General features: G+C 45.8%; 1 protein-coding gene across 2 annotated transcripts in view; it reads right to left on the bottom strand.

Annotated features, from left to right (window-relative positions):
* LOC143928077 (complement factor H-related protein 1-like) overlaps positions 1-27647 on the bottom strand; it is a 603696-nt gene that overhangs the window by 495471 nt on the left and 80578 nt on the right. For both annotated transcript variants that reach the window (XM_077452692.1, XM_077452693.1), the window contains exon 2: positions 22402-22584. In XM_077452692.1, the coding sequence (XP_077308818.1) occupies positions 22402-22584 (183 nt within the window). The remainder of the gene's footprint in view (positions 1-22401; positions 22585-27647) is intronic.

Genomic DNA, 27647 nt, shown 5'->3' with positions numbered 1-27647 from the left:
GCGGGGGCCTACAATCTCATTAGAATCCGTGCTGGGGATGAATGGAAGACAGCCTTCAGATCGAGATTTGGCCACTATGAATATCTTGTTATGCCCTTTGGCCTGTGCAATGCCCCGGCCACATTTTAGCATTTAGTAAATGATATCTTCAGAGACTATCTTGATGATTTTATAGTGGTATATTTAGAAGATATCCTTATTTTCTCTGCTTCTCTTGAACTCCAAAGGGTCCACGTGCGGAAAGTCCTCACCATCCTCTGACAACATTGGCTGTACCTTAAGGCGGAGAAATGTGAATTTGAGATAACTACCGTTCAATTCTTAGGATTCGTCATTTTTACCGAGGGCATCTCCATGGACCCCCGAAAGATCAAGGCAATCTTGGAATGGCCTGCTCCAAGGGATAAGAAAGCCGTGCAAAGGTTTATAGACTTCGCTAATTTCTATCGCAGGTTCATCGCTGGGTTCTCTTCAATAGTCGCCCCCATTACTCAGCTAACCCGCCAACACACCTGATTTCAGTGGTCTGAAGAAGCCCAAAAGCCTTTACCAAACTGAAGAGCTTATTCACCTCAGCTCCTATTTTACGGCATCCCGATCCAGTACTACCATTTGTACTGGAAGTAGATGCCTCCGAGACAGCCACAGGAGCCATCCTCTCACAACGACAAGGGCCTAAAGCTTTGTTACATCCGGTGGCTTTCGCATCTCGGAAGCTGAGTCCACCGGAGAGGAAATATAACGTAGGTGACCGAGAACTATTGGCCATCAAGTTCGCTCTGGAGGAGTGGAGATACCTCTTGGAAGGAGCCACTCATCCTATCACAATTTTCACAGATCACAAGAATCTTGAATATCTGCTGACTGCCAAATGCTTAAGAGCCCGTCAAGCCCGTTGGGCGCTATTCTTTTCAAGATTTCAGTTCCATATCTCATCCCGGCCCGGATCCAAGAACAACAAAGCAGATGCGCTCTCGCGCATGTTCCCTGAGTCCTCCAAGGTAAAGGAGCCTAGTACGATCCTGTCGCCTCAAAACTTCCTTCTACTCCCACAGCCTGACTTAATTACGGCCATCAAAACAGCTTAAGTCCATTGCAATGACCCAGTCCTATCTACCTTGGAAAAACGTCACAATCTGTTTTGGGCCCGAAACAAGGTCTTCGTTCCCCTTGAGATTAGGACTCAAGTTCTAAGGACTTGTCATGATCACAAATTGGCCGGCCACTTTGGGACACAGAAAACAGCGGAACTGATCCCCGGAACTGATCTCTCGTCCCTTCTGGTGGCCAGGTTGGAGACAGGACTGCCAGACTTACATTGCCTCTTGTATACCGTGCCAGCATACCAAGGGTCCCAAGACCAAGCCCTGGGACCTGTTAAGGCCTTTGCCCATTCCTGACCGGCATTGGGCAGACGTGTCAATGGATTTTATTGTGGAGCTACCGCCCTCGGAAAGATTCACCACAATTCTGGTAGTAGTCGACAGTCTTTCAAAGATGGCCATTTCCTACCTATGGTCGGTACCCCCTTTGCTCTGGAAACTGACAATCTCTTTATTAAGGAGGTTGTCAGGCTCCATGGGGTTCCCAGCAGTATCATGTCAGATAGAGGTCCACAGTTCACCTCTAGATTCTGGAGAGAACTCTGCAAGACACTGGAAATCAAGATCTGTTTGTCATCGGCATATCATCCCCAAAGTAACGGGCAAACTGAACGGACAAACCAAACCCTTGAGCAGTATCTTCGCTGCTTTTGTTCAGGATCTCAAAATGATTGGTTGGCCCTGTTGCCATATGCAGAATTCGCCTACAACAATTCAATTCATACAACTACCAAGCAGACTTCTTTTTGGATCAACTGTGGGTTTCACCCTTCTTTCCTCCCTAACTCCATCCCAGAATCTACTGATCCTGCGGTCCAAGATCGGATCACTGCCATCCAATCTAATTTCCAAAGGATCCAGGAGACTATACAGAAGGCCCAGGATGATTACAAGAAATACCATGATAGGGGAAGGAAGGAGAACCCTACCTTTTAAAATTGGCGAGGAAGTCTGGCTATCTGCCACTAATCTTAAACTTCCTTGTCCCACACGCAAGCTGGGTCCCAGATTCATAGGACCATTCAAAATCAAAAGGGTAATAAATCCTGTAGCCTTTGAACTAGCTCTCCCTGGATCGTACAGGATACACCCTGTTTTCCATGCCTCCCTTTTGAAGCCATTGGTCCCTAGTCCTTTTCCTGGAAGACAAGTGCCTCCTGGAAGGGGTATCCTTCAGAAGATAACTCCTGGGAACCATCCAAGAACCTTCATGCTCCCAAATTAATGAAGACATTCCATCAGCAACATCCAGAATTGATGGCTAGCTTGGGCGTCCGGAGGCCGTCCCTCGGGGGGGGGGGGGGGGGGGGCACTGTCATAAGATGCGCACGGGTAAAGCGCTCTGGCGCGCAGCTGTGTGCAATAGGAATAAGCTAAAGCACACACTCACAGGGTGTGACCCCTCGCTGACCTATAAAGGAAGTGAGGTCATCCAAACACACTGTTGGTTCGTCTTCAGCTTCCTGTGATTCCCACGTCGACCTCGCTGATCTTTTCCTGACTTGACCTCTGACTTGACCTTGGACTCCCACTTTCTGAACGTGTTTGACCCTCAGCCTGCATCTGGACTTACCTGCTATCTCCTGTGTTCGACCCCTGCCTTGTCTTGGATTATCCTTCTGTCTCAGCGTTCCTGGTACTTGTTGTCTTCTGATCTGGACTGTGTTTGACCCCTGGCCTGCCTTCTGGATTCTGCCTTTGCCTTACGGATTTGCTACCATTGCTTCTGGACCTTCCCACGGGACATCACCTTTCAGCTCTGCTCAAGCTACCTGCTGATCTACTAGCAAGTGACTGTCCTACTGGTAGCTTTTGCCTCTTAGTGCAACCAGCCTCTGTGCCACCTTCAGGGGTGGTCTGCGCCGAGTCGCAACAGCGACCGTTCTTGGCCTCGGTGAGTACATTTATATGATAGTTATGCCGAGTAAATTGATACCCAACATGGCACGCTTCAAAATTGCACTTGCTCGTGGAATGGTGACAAACTTTTACCCTTAAAAATCTCCATAGGCAACATTTAAAAAATTCTACAGGTTGCATATTTTAAGTTACAGAGGAGATCTAGGGCTAGAATTATTGCTCTCACCCTACCAATCGTGGCAATACCTCACATGTGTGGTGTGAACACCATTTTCATATGCGGGCACCAGTGTTAATTTTGTTGTCTAAAACCGACTAAAACATTTTAGTCAACTAACTTAAAATCATTTTAGTCGACTAAAATATGACTAAATCTAAAACAAGTGAGATGACTAAAATACGACTAAAACTAAAATGATATTTTAGTCAAAAGACTAAATTGTGGCTAAAACTAAAATACAATTTTAGTCAAAAGACTAAAGCTGGCCATACACTTAGGCCGCGTACACACGCGCGGACTGTTCGCCCAACCTTGTTCGGCAAACAGTTTGTCAAACAGTCCGCTCAAAATTTGCATGAGCGGACTTGCCCACACACGAGCGGACTGTTTGACGAACAAGGTTGGGCAAACAGTTCGCTCAACTTTTGAAATGAACGGACTCGCCCACGTAAGGAGGAGGCAAATCCGCCCATTTCAAGCGCGTGTACAGGTAGGCGGGGCCCGCGAAGGAGACGTCGCGGGCTCCGCCGCCTGGAATGGGCTTAAAGGGGAACCCCAACGCCGAAAAAAATCGGCGTGGGGGTCCCCCCCAAGTCCACACCAGACCCTTGTTCGAGCACGCTACCCGGCCGGCCAGGAAAGGGGGGCGAGCGAGCGCGCCCCCCCTCCTGAGCCGTACCAGGCCGCGTGCCCTCAACATGGGGGGGTGCCTTGGGGAAGGGGGGGCCGCGCGGCCCCCCCACCCCAAAGCACCTTGTCCCCATGTTGATGAGGACAAGGGCCTCTTCCCGACAACCCTGGCCGTTGGTTGTCGGGGTCTGCGGGCGGGGGGCTTATCGGAATCCGGGAGCCCCCTTTAAGAAGGGGGCCCCCGGATACCGGCCCCCCACCCTATGTGAATGAGTATGGGGTACAATGTACCCCTACCCATTCACCTGTGAAATAAAGTACAATAAAACACACAACACAGAGAAAAAGTATTTTATTGCACAGCTCCGGGGGTCTTCCGTCTTCGGGGGTCTTCTCGCCGGACTCCTCCGCTATGTGTGTGTAGCTCTTTTGCCAGCGGAGGAGTCCGGCTTTCTTCCTCCCCGCCGCCGGCCTCTTCTCCCGACTTCGGGGGTCTTGTCCCCCTCTTCGGTTCTTCTGCCGGGCCACCGCGCCTTCTTGTAGCTCTTTTACAGGCGGTGGCCCGGTCTTCTGTCGCCGCTGTCGCCGCTGTCGCCTTCCGTTCTTCTTCTTGTTCTTCTTGTTCTTCTCCAGGAGATGTTGACACGTCGCTCCCTCCGGCCGGAATGCCAGAGCCGCCCTGCGCTGTGACTTATATAGTGACAATGGGGCGGGGTCACATGGTATATGTCACATGGGTTGGTCACATGGTGACCCCGCCCCCTTACGATGTCATAGTCCCCATGTGACATCAACCCATGTGACCAACCCATGTGACATATACCATGTGACCCCGCCCCATTGTCACTATATAAGTCACAGCGCAGGGCGGCTCTGGCATTCCGGCCGGAGGGAGCGACGTGTCAACATCTCCTGGAGAAGAACAAGAAGAACAAGAAGAAGAACGGAAGGCGACAGCGGCGACAGCGGCGACAGAAGACCGGGCCACCGCCTGTAAAAGAGCTACAAGAAGGCGCGGTGGCCCGGCAGAAGAACCGAAGAGGGGGACAAGACCCCCGAAGTCGGGAGAAGAGGCCGGCGGCGGGGAGGAAGAAAGCCGGACTCCTCCGCTGGCAAAAGAGCTACACACACATAGCGGAGGAGTCCGGCGAGAAGACCCCCGAAGACGGAAGACCCCCGGAGCTGTGCAATAAAATACTTTTTCTCTGTGTTGTGTGTTTTATTGTACTTTATTTCACAGGTGAATGGGTAGGGGTACATTGTACCCCATACTCATTCACATAGGGTGGGGGGCCGGTATCCGGGGGCCCCCTTCTTAAAGGGGGCTCCCGGATTCCGATAAGCCCCCCGCCCGCAGACCCCGACAACCAACGGCCAGGGTTGTCGGGAAGAGGCCCTTGTCCTCATCAACATGGGGACAAGGTGCTTTGGGGTGGGGGGGCCGCGCGGCCCCCCCCTTCCCCAAGGCACCCCCCCATGTTGAGGGCACGCGGCCTGGTACGGCTCAGGAGGGGGGGCGCGCTCGCTCGCCCCCCCTTCCTGGCCGGCCGGGTAGCGTGCTCGGACAAGGGTCTGGTGTGGACTTAGGGGGGACCCCCACGCCGATTTTTTTCGGCGTTGGGGTTCCCCTTTAAGCCCATTCCAGGCGGCGGAGCCCGCGACGTTTCCTTCGCGGGCCCCGCCTACCTGTACACGCGCTCGAAATGGGCGGACTTTCCGAGCGGGAACAGTCCGCTCATTTCGAAAGTACAGCGGACAGGCCCACACACGGGCGGACTGTTCGCTCAAACACAGTTTCAGCGGACAGTTTTTCGGAATTTCCGAAAGACCTTGTCCGTCCAACTGTCCGCTGAAACTGTCCGCTGAAAGCCCACACACGAGCGGACTGTCCGCCCAAACACTGTTCAGCGGACAAGGTTGGGCGAACAGTCCGCCCGTGTGTACGCGGCCTTATAGATTATCTGCAGGTTTTCTATGGTTAGATGGAAAAAGTGCAACAGATTTCTCCATGTTCACTAAACTGTATGGATTTAGGAATCTCCCACTTTCTCCATCTAACCATAGAAAATCTGCAGATAATCTATAGGTGTATGGCCAGCTTAAGACTACAATTAAATTGAAATTTGACGTAAAAATTAACACTAGTCTTTAGTGCATGTTCATACGTCAATACCATAAATAATAACACATTCAATTTATCACTCCAGCAGTATATAATGATTTTGGAAATTGTAGAGAAATGCTTAACTAATCCATTAGATATTTAACTACACCCATTCAATTTTAGATAAGTAAAATGATTTTAATCGACTAAAATGTCCTGGAGATTTAAATCGACTAAATAAGACTAAAACTAAAACAATTGCAGAAGACTAAAATGGGACTAAAACTAAAATGCCATTTTAGTCCTAAGACTAAGGCCCCTTTCATACCGAGGCGCTTTTCAGGCGCTACAACGCTAAAAATAGCGCCTGAAAAAAACGGCTCCTTTCACTCCAGTGTGAAAGCTTTACCGCTTTACCGCCGAGGCCGGCACAGCTCCAGTGTGAAAGGGGCCTTAAACTAAATCGAGATTTGTTGCCAAAATGAACATTGGCGCTACTCACGCATGTGTTCGCTTCTGCACGCGAGTTCGGCCGGATGCATCGCAGTGCATTGCCGGCTGATGATTGGCCAAGTATGCACTGTGATCCACATGCTTGGCCAATCACAGTGCCGGCAGTGAGGAGAGCCATAATTGGCCACAGGCAGGATGCCTGTGGGCAATTATAGCTCAGGGGGTTTAGTACACGCCCCACACTATATAAGGCCACCTGCGCAGCGGCCTTGTGTAGTGTGTTGCGGCGTTCATAGAGAGACAGATAGGCAGGGTCAGTGTCCTTATTTCTTGAGAACCAAGCGCAGTTAAAGTTTGTGTATTGTGCCCCCTGCACAGTGTTTACCTGAAGCTACCCCGATTGCTGGTGTTGTTCTAGTCCTATACCACAGGCAGCTGTAGCAGTTACAGTCGGTGTATTGTGCCATCTGCACAGTGTACACCTGAAGCTACCCCAATTGCTTGTGTTCTTCAGATCTTATACGACAGGCAGGCAGCTGCAGTAATTACAGTCGGTGTACTGTGTCATCTGCTCAGTGTGCACCTAAAGCGACCCCAATTGCTGGTGCTCTCATCTCCCTGCAGGCCATTAGTATGTCTGGAAGGCCAACAAGGAGAGGCAGACAGTCACGAGCCAATAAAAGAGGGCAAGCAGGCTCTGTGTCTAGAGGCAACAGTGCTGGTCATGGGCGCCGTGCATCGTCATCAGCACCTGGCCATGGGACACGCTTGTCCTTATTTTCGGCAGCTGGATGTGTTGAGCTGCAACATGCCGAAGACTTGGTAGAGTGGAAGACCAAGCCCTCCTCATCCTCCTCATCCTCTCTCACCCAGGCTCAGGGTACTGGCAAAGCAGCTGACAACGCGGTCATCTGACTCATATAGAGTTTTGACTGTGGGCTTTTAAGTAATTTCACCTCTCTGCGTTATGCAGCTTCATTTATGTACAAGAAAATATATATTCCCATGTTTCTATTTTTATGTTCATCTTTAAATATTCCAAAAACCATTAACTAGGTACTTACCCGGATTTTGACATGTTTGGTTTAATACAGGGCTGTTTATCCATCTTTACCCTTTGAATGTTCCTGTTCAATCTAATTTCAACTAGCCAATCCATACACGCCTGACATCGGCTTCCGATTTATAGTAGTTGGCGGCTTTTTTTTTACATATTGCACACACACATGGACATATATAAAAACATATATAAAATCATACACGTGGTTATTTCTTCTATTTTAATATTTACTCATGTTTCACTTACACTGTTGATACACCAGATATACCATATAGTATATATTTATATACACACTATATAATTTTTTTTTCATAGTTCTTTACTTCCCATTTTTTCATTTTTTACTTGTTATATATCCATACCTGGAATTTTATACATGTGTATATATATATATATATATATATATATATATATATATATATTTTTTTTTTTTTTCCGTTCACATTATTATTTGCACAGTCAACCTCTTTCTTTCTTTTCACATTATTATTAGGATATATGTGTGTACGTATGCATGTATTTAAACACATATTCCTTCCACACAGAATGCACATTTATATATTTTGGTTTGCTTTTTTAAATTGGCTTTTCTTTGCATAAATTGACTGCCTGGCAATACATGTTGGGATCCAATTACAATTGTTCTCCAGCTGTCTGCAATTGTTTTATCAATTACCTCATCATGTGATATGCACTTTTTGGGCTATATATTTGATGTTTTTTTTAGAGATGGCCAGCTATGAGTAAGCACTGATTCCAGTGCAAAACGCATCAGCATTTTGTACCCTTTTCCTTTGCTGTGGATTATTTTATGTGATGTGACACTCGACTTTTAATAAAAACACAGGATTTTAAGTCTTTTTCCTGTGTGCGGCTATCCAGAATTTTTTCCTGCCATTGCCTGCAAATAGGTACTCGGGTACTCTGATGGGCTGCAGATAGGTACTCTCAGGGCCGGCGCTACCACTAGGCGGACTAGGCAGCCGCCTAGGGCACACTGCCACCTAGGGCGCAGCCATGGCCTGTCACCTCCTCATCCCCGCTGGATGTAACCTATGGAGCCGCTGTCCCCGTGTGTCGGGTCTGCAGGAGTGTGTCTGGAGGTCCGGAGGAGGAGAGGGAATGTCTGTTGCCAGGGATGGTGCGGAGGCGCGGGGAGGGAACTATCACATGTATTACACTGACAGATCCCTCCCCCGGCTCCCCCAGCTGCAGAGCTGTTCGGAGGCTCAGGGCTCTGATTGATACCGAGGAGCTGGCCCACCTCCTTCATTGTCACTGGTCGGGACTCGTGAGGGGGTGTGGCCAGCCAAGGGATGATCCCACATGTCACTTATGTCATTTATGCACTATTAGAAGTTTTATTGTGATTATATAGAATAATCAATTCCGATTGTGTATAATTGAGTCTTGGTGTGTGTTGTCCAGCAGACGTTTTTTAATTGTCTATCATCATTACATTTAAGATATATAGTATAGGCTACAGGTATATGTGTGTGTGTGTGTGTATATATATGTACATTTTTTACACACATTATTTGTGCTGGACACATATACACATCTTGGGAAGAAAACTTAAGTAACCAAGTAGCTTTATTGGACACACTATACACTATATTTTATTATATATTTTGGTTGTAATATACAGCCATTTGTGGTGTACATGTGTGAGTGCATTTTTTACATATTGCGCACACACATGGACATATATAAAATCATACACGTGGTTATTTCTTCTATTTTAATATTTATTCATGTGTCACTTACACTGTTGATACACCAGATACACCATATAGTATATATTTATATACACACTATATACATTTTTTTCATAGTTCTTTACTTCCCATTTTTTACTTGTTATATATCCATACCTCTTTAAAGGAATTTTATACACGTGTGTATATATATATATATATATATATATATATATATATATATATATATATATATATATATATATATATATATATATATATATATATATATATATATATATATATATACTGTATATATATATATATATATTTTTATTTTTTTTCTTCTTTTCCCTGTTCACATTATTATTTGCAAAGTCAACCTCTTTCTTTCTTTTCACACTATTATTAGGATATATGTGTGTACGTATGCATGTATTTATACAGCTCCACACACACATATTCCTTCCACACAGAATGCACATTTATATACTTTGGTTTGCTTTTTTTCAATTGGCTTTTCTTTGCATAAATTGACTGCTTGGCAATACATTTTGGGATCCAATTACAATTGCTCTCCAGCTGTCTGCAATTGTTTTATCAATTACCTCATATGCACTTTTTGGGCTATATATTTGATGTTTGTATTAGAGATGGCTGGCTATGATTAAGCACTGATTCCAGTGCGAAACGCATCAGCATTTTGTACCCTTTTCCTTTGCTGTGGATTATTTTATGTGATGTGACACTCGACTTTTAATAAAAACACAGGATTTTAAGTCTTTTTCCTGTGTGCGGCTATCCAGAGTTTTTTCCTGCCATTGCCTGCAAATAGGTACTCGGGTACGCTGATGGGCTGCAGATAGGTACTCTGATGGGCTGGTGACAAGTACTTGAGTACTCTGATGGCCTGGTGACAGGTACTCGGGTACTCTGATAGCCTGTTGACAGGTACTCGGGTACTCTGATGGACTGTGACAGGTACTCGGGTACTCTGATGGACTGTGACAGGTACTCGGGTACTCTGATGGACTGGGACAGGTACTCGGGTACTCTGATGGGCTGTGACAGGTACTCGGGTACTCTGATGGGCTGTGACAGGTACTCGGGTACTCTGATGGGCTGTGACAGGTACTCGGGTACTCTGATGAGCTGTGACAGGTACTCGGGTACTTTGATAGGCTGTGACAGGTACTTGGGTACTCTGATGGGCTGTGACAGGCACTCGAGTACTCTGATGGGCTGTGACAGGTACTCGGGTACTCTGATGGGCTGTGACAGGTACTCGGGTACTCTGATGGGCTGTGACAGGTACTCAGGTACTCGGATGGACTGTGACGGGTACTCTGATGGGATACTCGGGTACTCTTATGGACTGTGACAGGTGCTCGGGTACTCAGATGGACTGTGACGGGTACTCTGATGGGCTGTGACAGGTACTCGGGTGGACTGTGATGGGTACTCTGATGGGCTGTGACAGGTACTCAGGTACTCTGATGGACTGTGACAGGTATTCTGGTACTCCGATGGGCTGTGACAGGTAATCGGGTACTCTGATGGACTGTGACAGGTACTCTAATGGACTGTGAGTGACAGGTACTATGATGGGTGGTGACAGGTCCTCTTTATTGGGGGGGCAATCAGTGTGTGTTGGTGTACACTGTAAGCGGTAACGAGATGTTACCGCAATCTCCTTTTCACACGTGATTGGTGTGTGAGGAGGAGAACCCAGTAACATCTCGCTACAGCGGTTTGTGCTCGCGCGCACTCGCCGAGCACAGTGGGGGTGTAACCATCTGTGGTTGGCCGTGACTTCATCACGACCGATCACGTGGTAAACAGCCATACCCAATGGCTGTTCACCCCCCTCGGTGGCGAGCGGTGTCTCCGTGACATGCCGCCACCAAAGGAACAGGAATGTGCATGCACGATCGTGCGCATTCCCTGTTTAAACGGGAGGACGTCATATGACGCCCTCTCGCCACAATAGATGTACCGCCTGGCCGTCATTTTACGGCCGGCGGTCAGCAACTGGTTAAAATTAGCACTTTTGATTTTGAATGTTTGAGTCCCATAGAATTTAATGGGGTTCTAAAGTTCATACAAATTTTCGGTCCGTTTGCAGGTTCTGTGAACCGAACCGGGGGGTGTTCGGCTTATCCCTAATTACAAGGAATGTAAACATACCTTGTAATAGAAAAAAGCATGACAGGACCTCTTAAATATGAGATCTGGGGTCAAAATGACCTCAGATCTCATATCTCATATTTACACTAAAATGTAATAAAAAATAAAATAAAAATTGATGCTGCAGGCATTATTCAGATATCCCCACTCAAAGCTCAAGATGTCATATGATGTACTGCAGGTGGGAAGTGGTCACTGCCTATGAGGGAACTGATGCATTACCAAAATCTTAGCCAAAATGTATGTGTTGGCATTAACAAGAAATTCCTGCTGATATGAGTCACATCAAGTGGTGTCTTTACTTAATTATAAAAAATAAATAAATATTAAGGCTTCTTTCATTGATGCCAGCAGATTGTGGAGGTCAAAGTCCTCATTAAAGGTATATAGCAGGAGTTTGCTAAGTAAAATTAATTAGTGATACTATTTCAGAACATGGTACTTTTCTATTCTAATTTAGGGAGATACTGTATCATTGAAAAAGAAATTAGGGAAAGGTGGTCAACAAGTTCCTCAGTTGAATATTGCACCTTCGATGTATATAAGCCCTTGTACACACGGGCGGAGATTCCGATGGAATGTGTCCTATGGGACTGTTTTTTTCGGATATTCCGACTGTGTGTGTGGTCTCCATCGGACTGTTTCCGTCGGAATATCCGACAGACCAACTTTTCCAACTTGCCGGTAAAATTTTCCAACAAAATGCTCCGATCGGACATACTCCGATCATGTATAACCGGCGGACAAAGTGCCACGCATGCTCAGATAAAATTCCTAGACCAAAGCTATTGGCTACTAGCCTGAACGTAGTCCCGTCGTAATGAAATAACGTCATCACGTTATGTACAATTGGATTTTCTGACAACTTTGTCCGACCGTGGGTATGCAACAGTTTTGGAGAAAATCCGTTGGACAAAATCCAACGGATTTGGTTGTCAGAATGTCCGACCTTGTGTACAAGGGCTAAGTCAGAGTAGAATGTGACAAAGGCCCCCAATATATCCTCAGTGGATGTTGTACCTGGTAAGAGGGAAAGAGACCTTTTTATATACAGTAGTATGTCCGATTATACTCCGATCTGGTAAAATAACTACCAGCTTTAACAATGGACAGCAGTGCTTGTGTACAACATATACCAGTGCACGCAAGTTATGTGCACCTTAACACATGCCCACTGATTCCAATGGGCCCTTAGTGTGTTAGTGCACTGCATATTCTGTGTGTGAATGATGTCTTTGGGCTCATTGACACAGATGCCATGCCCTGTACAGTGTAAATCAGCAGCTTGTTTTTGTGGCTGCTGCCACCTGAAGCTGCGTGCAACTATTCTATGTTACTCTGTGGAGAAATAGTGGTTGTTGTGGGGGTGTGGGTGCGCGGCTCCAAACACAAACAGTGTGCATTCAGAGCCACTCAACTGCACCAATACACCAGTCAAATTAGGATCTGCAGCTATTTCTGTACAGCTGCTGCATCCCCTCCAGAGTAACCTAAGGTACCTGCATGAAGCTCAAACTGCATAAACAAACTCAACATTCACACCGTATGGGCCACAGCGCTCACTGGTCCTTAATAATGGCTTCTTTTTTTTATAATTTTTTTTTAGTTTGTTAAAAAAAATGTTTTGACAACCCTGGTGGTGGAGGTAGTGGTGGAGGGCATGTTGGTGACCTGTCAGGGTTCTAAACAGACCCCTAACGTCTCACTTTTCAAGCAGAGACACAGATCCCCAATACCCTTCTCTGCAATGAATGAATGAATGGGTAGTGCTTTGTAGAGAGGCTTCCTGTTCTTCAGAAACTGAAAACATAGTATACACAGTTTACAGGAGTCATCAAGCACTCACTGTGTTCATTCAGGAAAGGCAGAGATCAGTAAACATGACATGTTTACCAACCCTACGTTCTTCATTCTCAAATCAATCCCAGTGTGCACAACAGCTGCTGGCAGTCAGTGGGAGGGAGAGGAAGAGAAGCGTGCAGGGTGGGGGAGCCAGGGGGTTCAGAGCTGCAGGGAGGGCATCAAGGATGTGGGGGGGGGGGGGTTGGATCAGTATGAGGGAAAGAAGTTTAGATAGTCAAGGGGATTTCAGTAAGCCAGCGTATCTGTTAGCGAAAGGGTAATCAGAGGAGACATGGCAGGAGCAGAGGTGGCAGTGCCAGTGAGGGGGTGTCACATTTTTGATGAATAGTTATTATTTCTTAGCAACTGATCACAGCTCTTCTTTTATTCAGCAGTAGGGATGGGCTATTCGCGGTCCGCCCGATCGGCGGACTATTGGCGCCGTTCACCCGGCGGACTTCCGTGTTTACTGTGTAAAAGAACTTTGACCTATGATGACACATCCATCATGGGGTACAGGAAAGCCAATTGAGACATTACAGCACATGGACACTTGGACATTCCCCCTAACTTATAAATAGACCCGATCCGGCGGCCATTTTACATTCTTTCTTCTGTCACTATAGGGAGAGGTTGCTGTGTGGAGCAGGGAGAGATTGCAGTGACCCAAATCGCTAGCTATTTGGTACACAAAAGTTCTTTTCATGACTGGTATAGGTGTTAGGTGTAGTTCAGGATATAGGTTTGCTGTGCTAGTGATTGTTGCAGCAGCCTGAGTGTCTTTTGACAATTTAGAGAAAGGGACAGGACGGTGTGTGCTGCAGGGACAGTCAGTTTAGTCATTAGCTGTTACTATCAGGTCCACAAAAGTGCTATTCCAGTTATTGTTCCAGTAGCCTCTGTTTTGTCAGTTTATATAGGGACAGGCAGGAAGCTGTATGTGAGGCAGTGAGGGTCAGTTTAATCAGTAGCTGTTACTATATTAGGTCCACAAAGGTTCTTTTCAGGACTGGTATCAGTGGTATGGTAATAGGCTTGTACACGTATGTTATATATATATATTCTTTCTTCCAAATATAGAAAGAATATTATACTTGACTGCTGCCCTTCTGCTGCAGTTTGCTAATCAGTAACACACAACCTACTTGTTCCACAAAGGTACTTATAAGGACTGGTAATAACCTGGTGTAGGGTGCTATAGTACATAGGGTTGAGTGAGGTACAGTCTGCTATTCTATAAGGACTGGTATAGGTCCACAATATATAGGGTTGAGGTGCACTACTGCTGACCGCTGCCCTATACTGCAGCAGTCCTTCATCGGTATAGGGACTGACGTACAGTCTGCTAATCAGTCACACACAACCTACTTGTTCCACAAAGGTCCTTATAAGGACTGGTAATAACCTGGTGTAGAGTGCTATAGTACATATAGTTGAGTGAGGTACAGTCTGCTATTCTTTAAGGACTGATATAGGTCCACAATACATAGGGTTGAGGTGCACTACTGCTGACCGCTGCCTCAGCCGCAGTCCTTCATCGGTATAGGGACTGAGAGTTTTGTCACAGGGTCATTTAAAAAATGACAGGCAGAGGAAGAGGCAGGCCCTTCCGCAGGGGTGGTAGGGGTAGGGCAAGAGCAACAGACTTGAGCCAAAGTGGGAAGTTGCAGAAGGTGCGTTCAATTCATTTAAAGGACGCACCAGACTTGGTTGAGTGGCTCACTCAGCCTTACTCTTCTGCACCCTCCTCATCCTCTCGATCTGCACCCTCTTCTTCACTCTCTGCTATGTGCACCCCCAAAGACATTACCACCAACAACACCACCACCACCACCACCACATACCTTCCGCTTGAGTCACAGGAATTATATTCCGATCCATATCAAGACATTTCTGATGCGCAGCCACTCTTGCTATTGGATCAGGAAGAGGAGGTAGCAACAACCGCTACTCAGCAGTCTGACAACAGTACCCAGATCAGCCCAAGGAGGAGGTTGGTCCCCGGTGTTGCTGCCTACTCCGAGATCTCTACTTATGGCGGTGGGGAAGGTGACGTTGATGATGATGTGTCTAGTGATGTCACGTGGGTGCCCACAAGAGAAGAAGAGGAGGGGAGTTCAGAGGGAGATATGGACCAGCAGATAGTGAGGAGAAGCAGGAATAACTTACATTGCACAGGAGGGACAAAGCAGACTGCAAATGTATCGGGAGCGAGTCATCGACCATGTACGGTCACATCTGGCGCTCCCAGGACACTGGCACATGGCTCCGCAGTGTGGGCTATTTTTAACGTGTCCGCTGCTGACAATAGCGTTGCCATCTGCAATCTTTGCAGTCAACGCATTAGTCGCGGTAAGCCCAACACTCACCTAGGAACGACCGCCTTAAGAAGGCACATGAGCAGCCATTACCGAGCCGAGTGGGAGAAGCGGAACACACAAAGCCACACTCCAGGCTCTTACCGTCCAGCCTCGTCTTCTACTTCTCCTTCTCCTCTCTCCTCACAATTGTCCTCCACTCCACCTTCCATCACGCCAAGCTCACGTTTTTCTGCAAAAAGGCAGGCTTCCGTGGGCCTAATGTTCGAGTGTAAAAAAATGATGATGCCGGATAACCCTCTTGCCCAACGGTTGACGGCTGGCTTGTCAGAACTCATAGCCCACCAACTACTGCCATATAAACTGGTGGACTCGGAGGCCTTTCGCAAATTTGTGGCCATTGGAACACCACAATGGAAGGTCCCAGGAAGGAAGTATTTCTCAGAGAAGGGCATCCCAGAGCTATATGGCCATGTTCAGCGGCAAGTGAATGTATCTCTGGCACACAGTGTCGGTGCCAAGATACATCTGACCACAGACACGTGGTCTAGCAAACACGGGCAGGGAAGGTATATCACTTTTACTGCCCACTGGATGAACCTTCTGACGGCCGTCAAGCATATAACCCGTGGCACCCGTGTAGATTTGGTTTTACTGCCACGGATTGCATGCAGGCCTGACTATTCTTCTCCTCCTCCTCCTACTCCATCCTCCTCCCTCTCCTCCTCAGCTGACTCCTCCTTTTCCGCTGCTAGCGTCTCTTCCGCTGCACCGCCCAAGCTCCCCAGAACCTATTCAGCATGCCAGGTGAGACGTTGCCATGCCGTGCTGCGTCTGTTGTGCCTGGAAGCCAAGAGCCACACTGGCCCGGCACTCCTTTCAGCTTTGCGTTCACAGGCAGATCAATGGCTAACACCGCTCAATTTGACATTTGGTAAAGTGGTGTGTGACAACGGTGCCAATTTGCTTAGCGCATTGAAACAGGGCAAAATCACACACGTGCCATGCATGGCACACGTCTTAAACTTGGTCGTGCAGCGATTCCTTGTCAAATACCCTGGGGTCCAGGACATCTTGCGGCAGGCAAGGAAAATCTCGGCCCATTTCAGAAGATCTTACATGGCCATGGCTCGCCTTGCTGACATTCACCGGCGACACAATCTGCCGGTCAGACGTCTTATTTGCGATTGCTCAACGCGATGGAGCTCAACCTTCTATATGCTTGATAGGCTGCTCCAGCAGAAACGTGCAGTTAACGTCTACCTGTATGAACTCTGCAGCAGAACAGGTTCTGGGGATCTGGGGGTTTTTTCACCGCGCCAGTGGCTGCTCATGCGCGACGCATGCAGACTTCTGCGGCCATTTGAGGAGATCATCAAACTGGTCAGTCGCAGCCATGGCGCCATCAGTGACATGGTACCTTATGCCTTCTTTATGGAGCGTGCATTGCGTCTTTTCATTGATCAAGCTGTGGAGGAGCAGGAGCGGGAAGATGAGGAAGTCGCAATGCTGGATGAATTCCCGGGGGGGCTGCTCTATCTGAGACAAGTCAACAACAGGAGTCTGAAGAGGAGTCAGAGGAGGATGGTGCCGGGGCGGATGAGGAGGAGCAAGAAGAGCATGCTTTAAACCTTTCTGTGATCCCTGTTGTTGTGCGTGGATGGGGAGAGGAGAATGAAGAGGACGACATTATCCTGGATGATGAGCAGGAGCCAGGCCACCACACCGCTTCCAGTTTAGTGCAAATGGGGGCCTTCATGCTCCAGTGTTTTAATAGGGACCCCCGTATAAAAAGCATAAGGGTCAAGGACCAGTACTGGGTGGCAACGTACTTAGACCCCCGGTACAAACACAAAATGGCGGAAATGTTACCGCCGTCACAGAGGGCTGGCAGAATGGAGCACTTCCAGGCCTTGCTTCGAGAAATGCTGCATTCTGCCTTTGCGTGCGCTGGCAGAGGAGCAATTCCCACTCCCAGAGAAGGAGTTGCGGGTACCAATCCAACAGCGCCTGCAAGAAGAGGCCGGTTTGAAGATGTGTTGGTGATTTCGGATATGAGGTCATTCTTTCAGCCGACCCATCGACAGGTGTCATCCGGATCCAGCATCAGGGAACGCCTAGACCGTCAGGTGTCCGACTACATCGGGTTAACGGCCGATGTGGACGCTCTGAGGAGTGATGCACCCCTGGACTACTGGGTGGGCAGGCTTGACCTCTGGCCAGAGCTTGCCCAATTTGCAATCAAACTGTTGGCTTGCCCCTCATCCAGTGTCCTGTCCGAAAGGACGTTCAGCGCAGCAGGGGGGATCGTGACCGATAAGCGTACTCGCCTAGCTCATGACAGTGTTAACTACCTCACATTTCTAAAAATGAATGAGGCATGGCTCTCGGAGGAATTCAACACATGTGACCAGTAGACCATGTATATGTCTATAAACAATTTTTTTTAATCGAGCACAGAGACCTTCTTTCTTCATTTGGCTCACTTCCTTGTCCCAAAAAAGCACACCGTACTATATGCCCGTACCCTCCTCTTTGAAGAGGTTGAGCGGTGTCATATTTCTACTGGGGCTGCTTATTATGAGGGGCTCCCACCATCCCTGTGCTGTACTGACATCCTCCTGGGGCTGTACCTCTGCTGTGCTTATTATGAGGGGCTCCCACCATCCCTGTGCTATGCTGACATCCTCCTGGGGCTGCTTATTATGAGGGGCTCCCACCATCCCTGTGCTGTGCTGACATCCTCCTGGGGCTGTACCTCTGCTGTGCATATTATGAGGGGCTCCCACCATCCCTGTGCTATGCTCATTATGAGGGGCTCCCACCATCCCTGTGCTATGCTTATTATGAGGGGCTCCCACCATCCCTGTGCTGTGCTGACTTCCTCCTGGGGCTGCTTATTATGAGGGGCTCCCACCATCCCTGTGCTATTCTGACATCCTCCTGGGGCTGCTTATTATGAGGGGCTCCCACCATCCCTGTGCTATGCTCATTATGAGGGGCTCAGACCATCCCTGTGCTATGCTCATTATGAGGGGCTCCCACCATCCCTGTGCTATGCTCATTATGAGGGGCTCCCACCATCCCTGTGCTATGCTGACTTCCTCCTGGGGCTGCTTATGGTGCAGGTGTCAGTGCTGTATATCACGGTGCTGATGTCAGTACTCTCTATCACGGTGCTGCTGTCAGTGCTGTATATCACGGTGCTGGTGTTAGTGCTTTATGTCACGCTGCTGATGTCAGTGCTCTCTATCACGGTGCTGGTGTCAGATGACTCTATCACGGTGCAGGTGTCATTGCTGTATGTCACGCTGCTGATGTCAGTACTCTCTATCACGGTGCTGCTGTCAGTGCTGTATATCACGGTGCTGGTGTCAGATGACTCTATCACGGTGCAGGTGTCATTGCTGTATGTCACGCTGCTGATGTCAGTACTCTCTATCACGGTGCTGCTGTCAGTGCTGTATATCACGGTGCTGTTGTCAGATCACTCTATCACGGTGCAGGTGTCATTGCTGTATGTCATGCTGCTGATGTCAGTGCTCTCTATCATGGTGCTGGTGTCAGTGCTGTATATCATGGTGCTGGTGTTAGTGCTTTATGTCACGCTGCTGATGTCAGTGCTCTCTATCAAGGTGCTCTTGTCAGATGACTCTATCACGGTGCAGGTGTCATTGCTGTATGTCACGCTGCTGATGTCAGTGCTCTCTATCAAGGTGCTGTTGTCAGATGACTCTATCACGGTGCAGGTGTCATTGCTGTATGTCACACTGCTGATGTCAGTGCTCTCTATCACGGTGCTGCTGTCAGTGCTGTATTTCACGGTGTTGGTGTTAGTGCTTTATGTCACGCTGCTGATGTCAGTGCTATCTATCATGGTGCTGGTGTTAGTACTTTATGTCACGCTGCTGATGTCAGTGCTCTCTATCACGGTGCTGTTGTCAGATCACTCTATCACGGTGCAGGTGTCATTGCTGTATGTCACGCTGCTGATGTCAGTGCTCTCTATCACGGTGCTGGTGTCAGATGACTCTATCACGGTGCAGGTGTCATTGCTGTATGTCACGCTGTTGGTGATCATCTCCTGCACCCTCTTCTTTGCCTACCCTGACCTTCCCTCTCCTCCATTGCCTTCATGCGCTCCACAGTCCTTAATTGTCACAACAATTTCCCATATAAAAAAAGAATGCTTGTAGTGGTCGATCCCAGATTCACCTCATAAATGTGTTATGTCATTGGCCATGTGGTGGGGCTATGTTTGCACAGCTATTGATTATGTTGTGGCTGCAAATTTGACCCGTAGGTTTGCAAAGTTCGCCTCCCATTGAAGTCATTGGGGCCCGCCGCGAACGTTACGGTTCGCGAACTATCGGCCGCGTTTGTGAAACGTCCCGTCGGAAGTTCGTCCATCACTATTCAGCAGACCCTAAGCTAATAGCAGAAGATGGAATGCAGCTGGATGTGGTTCTGTGTCACCATATTGATGGCTGTGAGAAGGTTTAAAAGGTTAGTTAACCATTTTCAAAAATGCCCCATGCTGTCCCTAAACATCATTACAGAACTCTAAATGAATCAGCTTTAAAAAATATGCTTTAGTGCTATTTCCATACCTGTAGGCAATTTTCACTATAGGGGAAACCTAACAGTTTTCCTAACTCTATCCTTTGTCCTTTCTAGGACAGAGCAGCCATTAGGATGAGTGCTCTCTAGCAGTACACAGTGAGTGCTGTTCTCCTGAGCCCCACACACTAAGCTCATCAATGACACAAGAGTCTATGTGTAGGGGACGGGAGAAGGACAGTGCTCGCTTGTCTTTGATAAACTAACTCTTTAGGGATAAATAATTTCAGAGTACATGCAGTTAGAGAAGACAGGGATGGCTTGTTTTAAATGCTATTAATGCTTGTTAAGAATATGTAAATTCCTTAGTATCCATAGCCTAGGAATGGCTTCCCTTAGATGCATGGTGTGGTTATTTATCTATACTAGCTCTGATTGCACAATCATGTGGGGGAATGCTGTGCAAGCAAAAAAAAAAAAAAAAAAAATTCAAATGGCTGGAGATGTCAGGAGTCAGCAGGAGCTGGTAGCCCCCACATAGAGCATGTGAGTGTTCCGCAGCAGAGTGACATGTAGACATATTTTTAGGGAAGAGGGTGTCTGGGGGAGACTGGGGGGTGGGGGGGTGATTATTAATCTTTTCCCTTAGTGAAGTATGTGATAGGATAAGGAATGCAGGGTACGTAAATGGACCTATCGTTGTTAGCCCCGATGGAATATTTATTTTATCAATTATAAATTGATCCCCTAATATAATGAAGAAGAATTTCCTTTATGGCAGTCAACAAGGTGCATGTGGAAAACAGATACATTTTACTTTATTACAATTATATAGTATATTTTTTAGAATGTTCTATTGTATTCTATATCTATTAGAGCTGAAACAACTAATCGATTAATCGATTATGAAATTAATCGATTACTATTTTCATAATCGATTAATCGCCCAGTAACATAATGGGGTTAAAAAAACTAAAATGAGCCCTTTATAGTACAAACAGAGCAAATCTCTACTGTAAATATTACTTTCACCGTCCTGCAGTAAAAAAATTACCCCCTTACAGTAGTGATTTTCTGCTTTTTTTGTACTATAAAGGGCTCATTTTAGTTTTTTTAACCCCATTATGTTACTAAACATCTTAGACCTGGTTCACATCTATGTGTTTTTTGGTGTTTTTTGCAGAAACGCACTACAGTTCATTTACATGGTTTCCTATGAGACATGTTCACATCTATGCCTTTTTCAGCCGCTGCGTATTTGGAAAGGGTCAGGGGACGCAATGCAAAACAGCGCTTTTGTGGTTCAATATACTTAAATGGAGAAGCTGCAGAAAAGCATGTAATGCATTTTTGCAGCAATTGTTTTTTAATCTGCCCAACAACAAATTGGCCAAAAAAAAAGCAAAAACGCAAATCGCAGCAAAATCACATAAGCAAAAATCAAAATGCACAGTAAAAAGCACTGCAGAAACACGTCAAAAGCAAACTGCATAGGTGTGTACCAAACCTTATGCTGGCCAAATGGATCAATTTTCAGACGAGAATATTCAGACAAAAAATCTTTGTACATTTGCTGAATGAAAGAATGTTTGAAATTTTCACTTGTTTTTAACCTTCTGTTTTTAAAATGAATGTAATTTCTGAACAAAAACCACATACACTGTCTGAAAATTTCTTTGACCAAGAAGTTTTCCATAATTTCCAAATTTTCCCATCACTGTAGTTGAAAATGAACATTGATTTGACCCCACAAACGATTAAAAAATCAAACAAACATTCTTAAAATTACATTTTTATTTGACGGAAGACATGTTTTTTAAATAAAAAAAAATTGATCTCCGAGTCTGATATTTACCATATTCACCCTTTAATAGTATACACAGTATATCTCCTCTAATAGTATATACAGTATATCTCCTCTAATAGTATATACAGTACTGTATCTCCTCTAATATTGTTTTTTTAAATACAAAATGTGATCTCTGAGTGTGATATTTACCAGATTCACCCTTTAATAGTATATGCAGTGTATATCCTCTAATAGTATATACAGTATATCTCCTCTAATAGTTTATACGGTATATCTCTGCTGTTATTCTCAGGTTGGATTAGATATTTTGTTATCTAACCATATAGTTGGTTATTTATATTTACCACTGCATAGAGATATTTAAGGATAAATTGCCTTTTTTTTTTTAAACTTTACATATTAACTAAATAATTAGCCACACTTTTTTTTAAGGTTATTAACCGATTAATAAAAACAATAATCGGCCAACTAATTGATTATGAAAATAATCATTAGTTGCAGCCATAATATCTATACCATTATATTATTTACTAAATTAATGATAATTAAAAACTTACTTTTGCACTGTCCTCTAGAAATGTCCAACCATGAACCTTCAATGCAGGCCATTCTAATAGGTCCTTCTCGGATATATCCATTAACACAGGTAAATGTTGCTACAGTTCCCGGTGAATATGTTTCAGCATTCCAGTTACCTTGTAGTGTGGCTCCTTCCTTCTCACCTGGCTTTCCACAACGCTCTTTATAAAGAAAAGAAAAATGGATTAAACTCTTAATTACCTCATTCATTTCAAGGTAACAAGAAAGTTACAAATGCTGCAAGTACTGACCCTTAACTTATCTTTCATCCATTCTTTTTCTTTTGGTATATTATATTTTCTTTTTAATAACTATTTTCTTTACATTGCAGCTCATTTGGAAAGAGATCTTTAATAAATGCTGCACCTTGTCCCCAACCTTTTGATAGTATATTATAATATGCTAGTGTTTCCTGATCATTGATTTGATTCCCTCTGATACTGGTGTGGCACTCTTCTAGTTTAGAGGTTTAGAGTAGTCCTCAGGCTGTTGCAGTGGATATCCCATGTTCCCTATCCTCATCCAAGTCCCTGTTCCAATAAATACCCTAAAAATTTTCACACTTGCCTACATTTCTAATGCTCAACAAATGCTCCTATAGAGTTTGTATGGAGTTAGTATGGGTGTCAGACAAGTCAAGTCAATGAGCTTTAGTACGGGCATTAGACAGGCATTTTACAAGCATTAATGAGGAGTTAAAAATGCTCCCCAAACACCCTATGGGCAGTTTTGAAGCATTTGATGAGTATTAAAACTTCTCCACAAATGCCTATTACATTACAGTAAATGAATGACTTAATGCTCCACAACTGCCAGCCAGAGCATTACCATAGACTTGAATAGGAGGCTTGAAAGGCTTCAAAGGCCTCCTGACTCAACACGAGGCTTCAGTTTTGAAGCAATGCAACGATAATGGTTAGTGTGAACGACACTATGTGCTGTCTATTGTATCTTGTGCATGGGCATTTTAGGGACCCTTTTAACGCCTCTAAAACGCCTCTCAAACGCCTGCTGTTAATGCCAGTGTGAACTCAGCCTTATGCCACTTACACACGATCGAACTTTTCTGACAACAAAACCACAGATTTTTTGTTCGAAGGTTTTGTTTGTGCATACACACAGTCACACAAATGTTGGCCAACAATTACTAATAGTGACGTACAAGACGTATGGCGAGCTGAGAAAAAGGAAGTTCAATAGTCATGTGATATCTCCATTAGGAAAGCTAGTTTTAGAAGGCCGAGCTTGTACTTGATTCCGAGCATGCCTGAACTTTTGTGCGACAGACTTGTGTACACATGGCCGGAAAGTCCGACAACAAAGTTTTGTTGGTGGAAAATTTGAGAACCTGCTAGTCAACAAATGTTCGATGGAGCATGCACATGGTCGGACTTTCAGACAACAAGCTCACATCCAACATTTCCTGTCGGAAAATCCGATCGTGTGTACACGGCATTAGACTTTTTCTCTGAGCCAGTGAAAAAGTGAAGAAAATGCTGTGTCCCTGACTGTGTGTTACAAAGGGGGAAAAGGACCAAATTCACTAGCGGCACTTTAGGGAGTGAGCTACACTGAGGAATGGCCAAAAACAATTAGATCTTTCCTATGAATGACTATAGGCTCTGAGTTTGACCCCATCCATAGAAATGACTAGGACAAGCAGTATACCAATGCAGTGGATACATGTGGCAAATGCTGTGCGGTGAAGTGATAATAGGGGGCGCTGTGACTACTAATTAGAAATATTCTTACATATATCAATTTGTGAATAGATGGCAAAATACATATCAACTTAAATATACTGAAATTTAAATATGCATAACACTGAGGCCACGTACACACGCGCGGACTGTTCGCCCAACTTTGTCCGTCAAACAGTTTCGGCAAACAGTCCGCTCAAAATTAGCATGGACGGACATGGCCACACACGACGGACGAACAGTTTGCTGAAACCGTGCGCGATGACGTGAACGGCACGTACGACGGGACGAAAAATACGACGTCCTATACACTGCATTATAACTTTCGGCGTGTAAATCCTTTCTGAGCATGCACGGAACTTAGTTTGACGAACAAGCCTACACACGAGCGGACTGTTCGCTGAAACAAGGTTTCAGCGGACAGTTTTTCGGAAATTCCGTAAAACCTTGTTCGTCAAACTGTCCGCTGAAACTGTCCGCTGAAAGCCCACACACGAGCGGACTGTCCGCCCAAACACTGTTCAGCGGACAAAGTTGGGCGAACAGTCCGCCCGTGTGTACGCGGCCTTAGTATTATAAATAAAAAAAGTCCATAGTCATCTATGATTGTTCAAAAAATATAAATGTGTTTGGTAAGTATATGTGTAGATATCCTCCACCGCTTGCACACATCCAACAACACTCAAAGTGCTCTTGTAAAATATCTGCTCACCAATCAGCCATGACCTCTTTACCCAAAAAGAAGATCAGAATTTGCTTGTGCTGCTATCTTGCAGCATGGTGTGGTATCTCAGACAGTCCAACACTATTTTCTCCTTTTCCCCACAGCGGGTGACCTGAGTTGAGAAAAAGACAAAGTGGACCCAAATAGCGTAATATTGCTTAGTTTATTAAAACAACAAATAGTAAAAACAAAATGCCTGCTTATATTGCTAAGTGCCTGTGTCCCATCACTAGATGATATCACGTATGTGGTCGAATGGAGGAAGCGCAATGACGTAGCGATACAAAACGTACGTCGAGGCACCTTTCGGTCACATCATTTCTGGGTCCCAGCTTCCTATTCTATCTCCAGCGGCGGTGGAATGCACGCTGATTCCAGTGTGAGGAGGGCTCAGCATGGCTTCATTCGACCACATACGTGATATCTAGTGGCGTGACACAGACACTTAGCAATGTAAGCAGGCATTTTGTTTTTACCATTTGTTGTTTTAATAAACCAAGCAATATTACGCTATTTGGGTCCACCTTTTCTCAACTCATGTCACCCACTGTGGGGGAGATTAGAACATAGTGTTGGACTGTCTGAGATACCACACCAAGCTGCAAGGTAGCAGCACAAGTGAATTCTGATCTTTTTGGGTAAAGAGGTCATGGCTGTTTGGTGAGCAGATATTTTACAAGAGCACTCTGGGTGTTGTACGACGCAAGGGCAGCTATTGCCTACTGGCTATTGAACTTCCTTTTCTAGTCCCGTCGTATGTCATCACGTTCAAAATGAATGGACTTTCGAAAGGACTTTAGTCCATTCGTGTATGGGCAAGTCTGTTCGCTTGGAAATCCATCGTAACTTTGACAAAAGTCAGTCGAGAAGACCGCCAGATCTTTTTTGATGGAAAGTCCAGTCACTTGTACGCGGCATAACAGTATTCCAATACCAAATGTAGCTTCCAACACTCTTGTTTACCAATCTTCCAAAAAAGACGTATTTGTATACCATATATACCATATATTTTTCGATCTATAAGAGGAAGAAAACAAGAAAAAAATATTCTGAACCAAATGTTGTCCTAAAATTTTTGTCAGTGCCCATGAATTGCAGCCTGACCAGTGACAAAGAAACGCAGCCTTACTATTGCCATAAATGCGGCCTGACCATTGCCATAAACACAGCCTTACCTCATGTCATTCCATCCTCCTGACAGAAGACAGAGCAGTCGAAGTGGCCAAATGCTCTGTCTTGTCTCAGCAATAGGGATGAGCTTCGTGTTCGAGTCGAACGCATGTTCGACTCGAACATCGGTCGTTCGTGCGTTCGCCGAATTCCGAACGTTTGGGCCGTTCGCGGCAAAATTCGTGTGGCCCACAATGCACTGCGATGGCGCAATGCATTGCTGTCTCACGATTGGCCAAGCATGCACTGTGACCCCGCATGCTTGGCCAATCGCAGCGCCAGTAGCGGGAAGAGCAATGGTTGGCCACAGGCATCCTGCCTGTGGCCAATCATAGCTCAGACTGTGTAGTGCACGCCCCACACTATATAAAGCTGCCTTTCAGGCGGCCTTGTGTAGTGTTTGTTAGCATCTGAAGCAGTGGGTGTTCTGTGTACCTTCAACACAGTTACACACCAATCGTTTTTGGCTGATTTACTATTTTGCTCTTGTGTAGTGGTTACTGTCTGTGCCCTGACCGCAGTATACACCACTATATTCACCTCACCTATATAGCTAGTGATCTAGCTTTAATAATAGAGCTTGCAGTCAGTAGTGTTAGTGCGTGCTGTCTGCGTGCTCTGTACCCAGTACATACCACTATATACACCTACATAGCTGTTCTCTATTTGAGCCCGATTGTCATTTGCTGGAGTTATTGGAAGTTGTGTGTGCCTCCAGCACAGCACAGTATACATCTGTATATACCCCTTTAACTCTGCTGTTTTCTTGTTATTGTCTGCGTGCCCTGACCGCAGTATACACCGTGATATTCACCTCACCTATATAGCTAGTGGTCCATCTTTAACAATAGAGCTTGCAGTCAGTAGTGTCACTCAGGAGATAGTGCGTGCTGTGTGCCTGCTCTGTACCCAGTACATACCGCTATTATCCACCTACATAGCTGTTCTCTATTTGGGCCCGATTGACATCTGCTGGAGTTATTGGAAGTTGTGTGTGCTTCCAGCACAGCACAGTATACATCTGTATATACCCCTTTAACTCTGCTGTTTTCTTGTTATTGTCTGCGTGCCCTGACCGCAGTATACACCGTGATATTCACCTCACCTATATAGCTAGTGGTCCATCTTTAACAATAGAGCTTGCAGTCAGTAGTGTCACTCAGGAGATAGTGCGTGCTGTGTGCCTGCTCTGTACCCAGTACATACCGCTATTATCCACCTACATAGCTGTTCTCTATTTGGGCCCGATTGACATCTGCTGGAGTTATTGGAAGTTGTGTGTGCTCCCAGCACAGCACAGTATACATCTGTATATACCCCTTTAACTCTGCTGTTTTCTTGTTATTGTCTGCGTGCCCTGACCGCAGTATACACCGTTATATTCACCTCACCTATATAGCTAGTGGTCCATCTTTAACAATAGAGCTTGCAGTCAGTAGTGTCACTCAGGAGATAGTGCGTGCTGTGTGCCTGCTCTGTACCCAGTACATACCGCTATTATCCACCTACATAGCTGTTCTCTATTTGGGCCCGATTGACATCTGCTGGAGTTATTGGAAGTTGTGTGTGCTTCCAGCACAGCACAGTATACATCTGTATATACCCCTTTAACTCTGCTGTTTTCTTGTTA

The sequence above is a fragment of the Lithobates pipiens genome, unplaced genomic scaffold, assembly GCF_037356315.1.
Source record: "Lithobates pipiens isolate NorthernLeopardFrog02 unplaced genomic scaffold, aLitPip1_a1.2 Scaffold_23, whole genome shotgun sequence".
In the NCBI taxonomy this organism is placed as follows: domain Eukaryota; kingdom Metazoa; phylum Chordata; class Amphibia; order Anura; family Ranidae; genus Lithobates; species Lithobates pipiens.
Note: the sequence above shows the minus strand (reverse complement) of the source record. Positions and strands in the feature narration are given on the sequence as shown.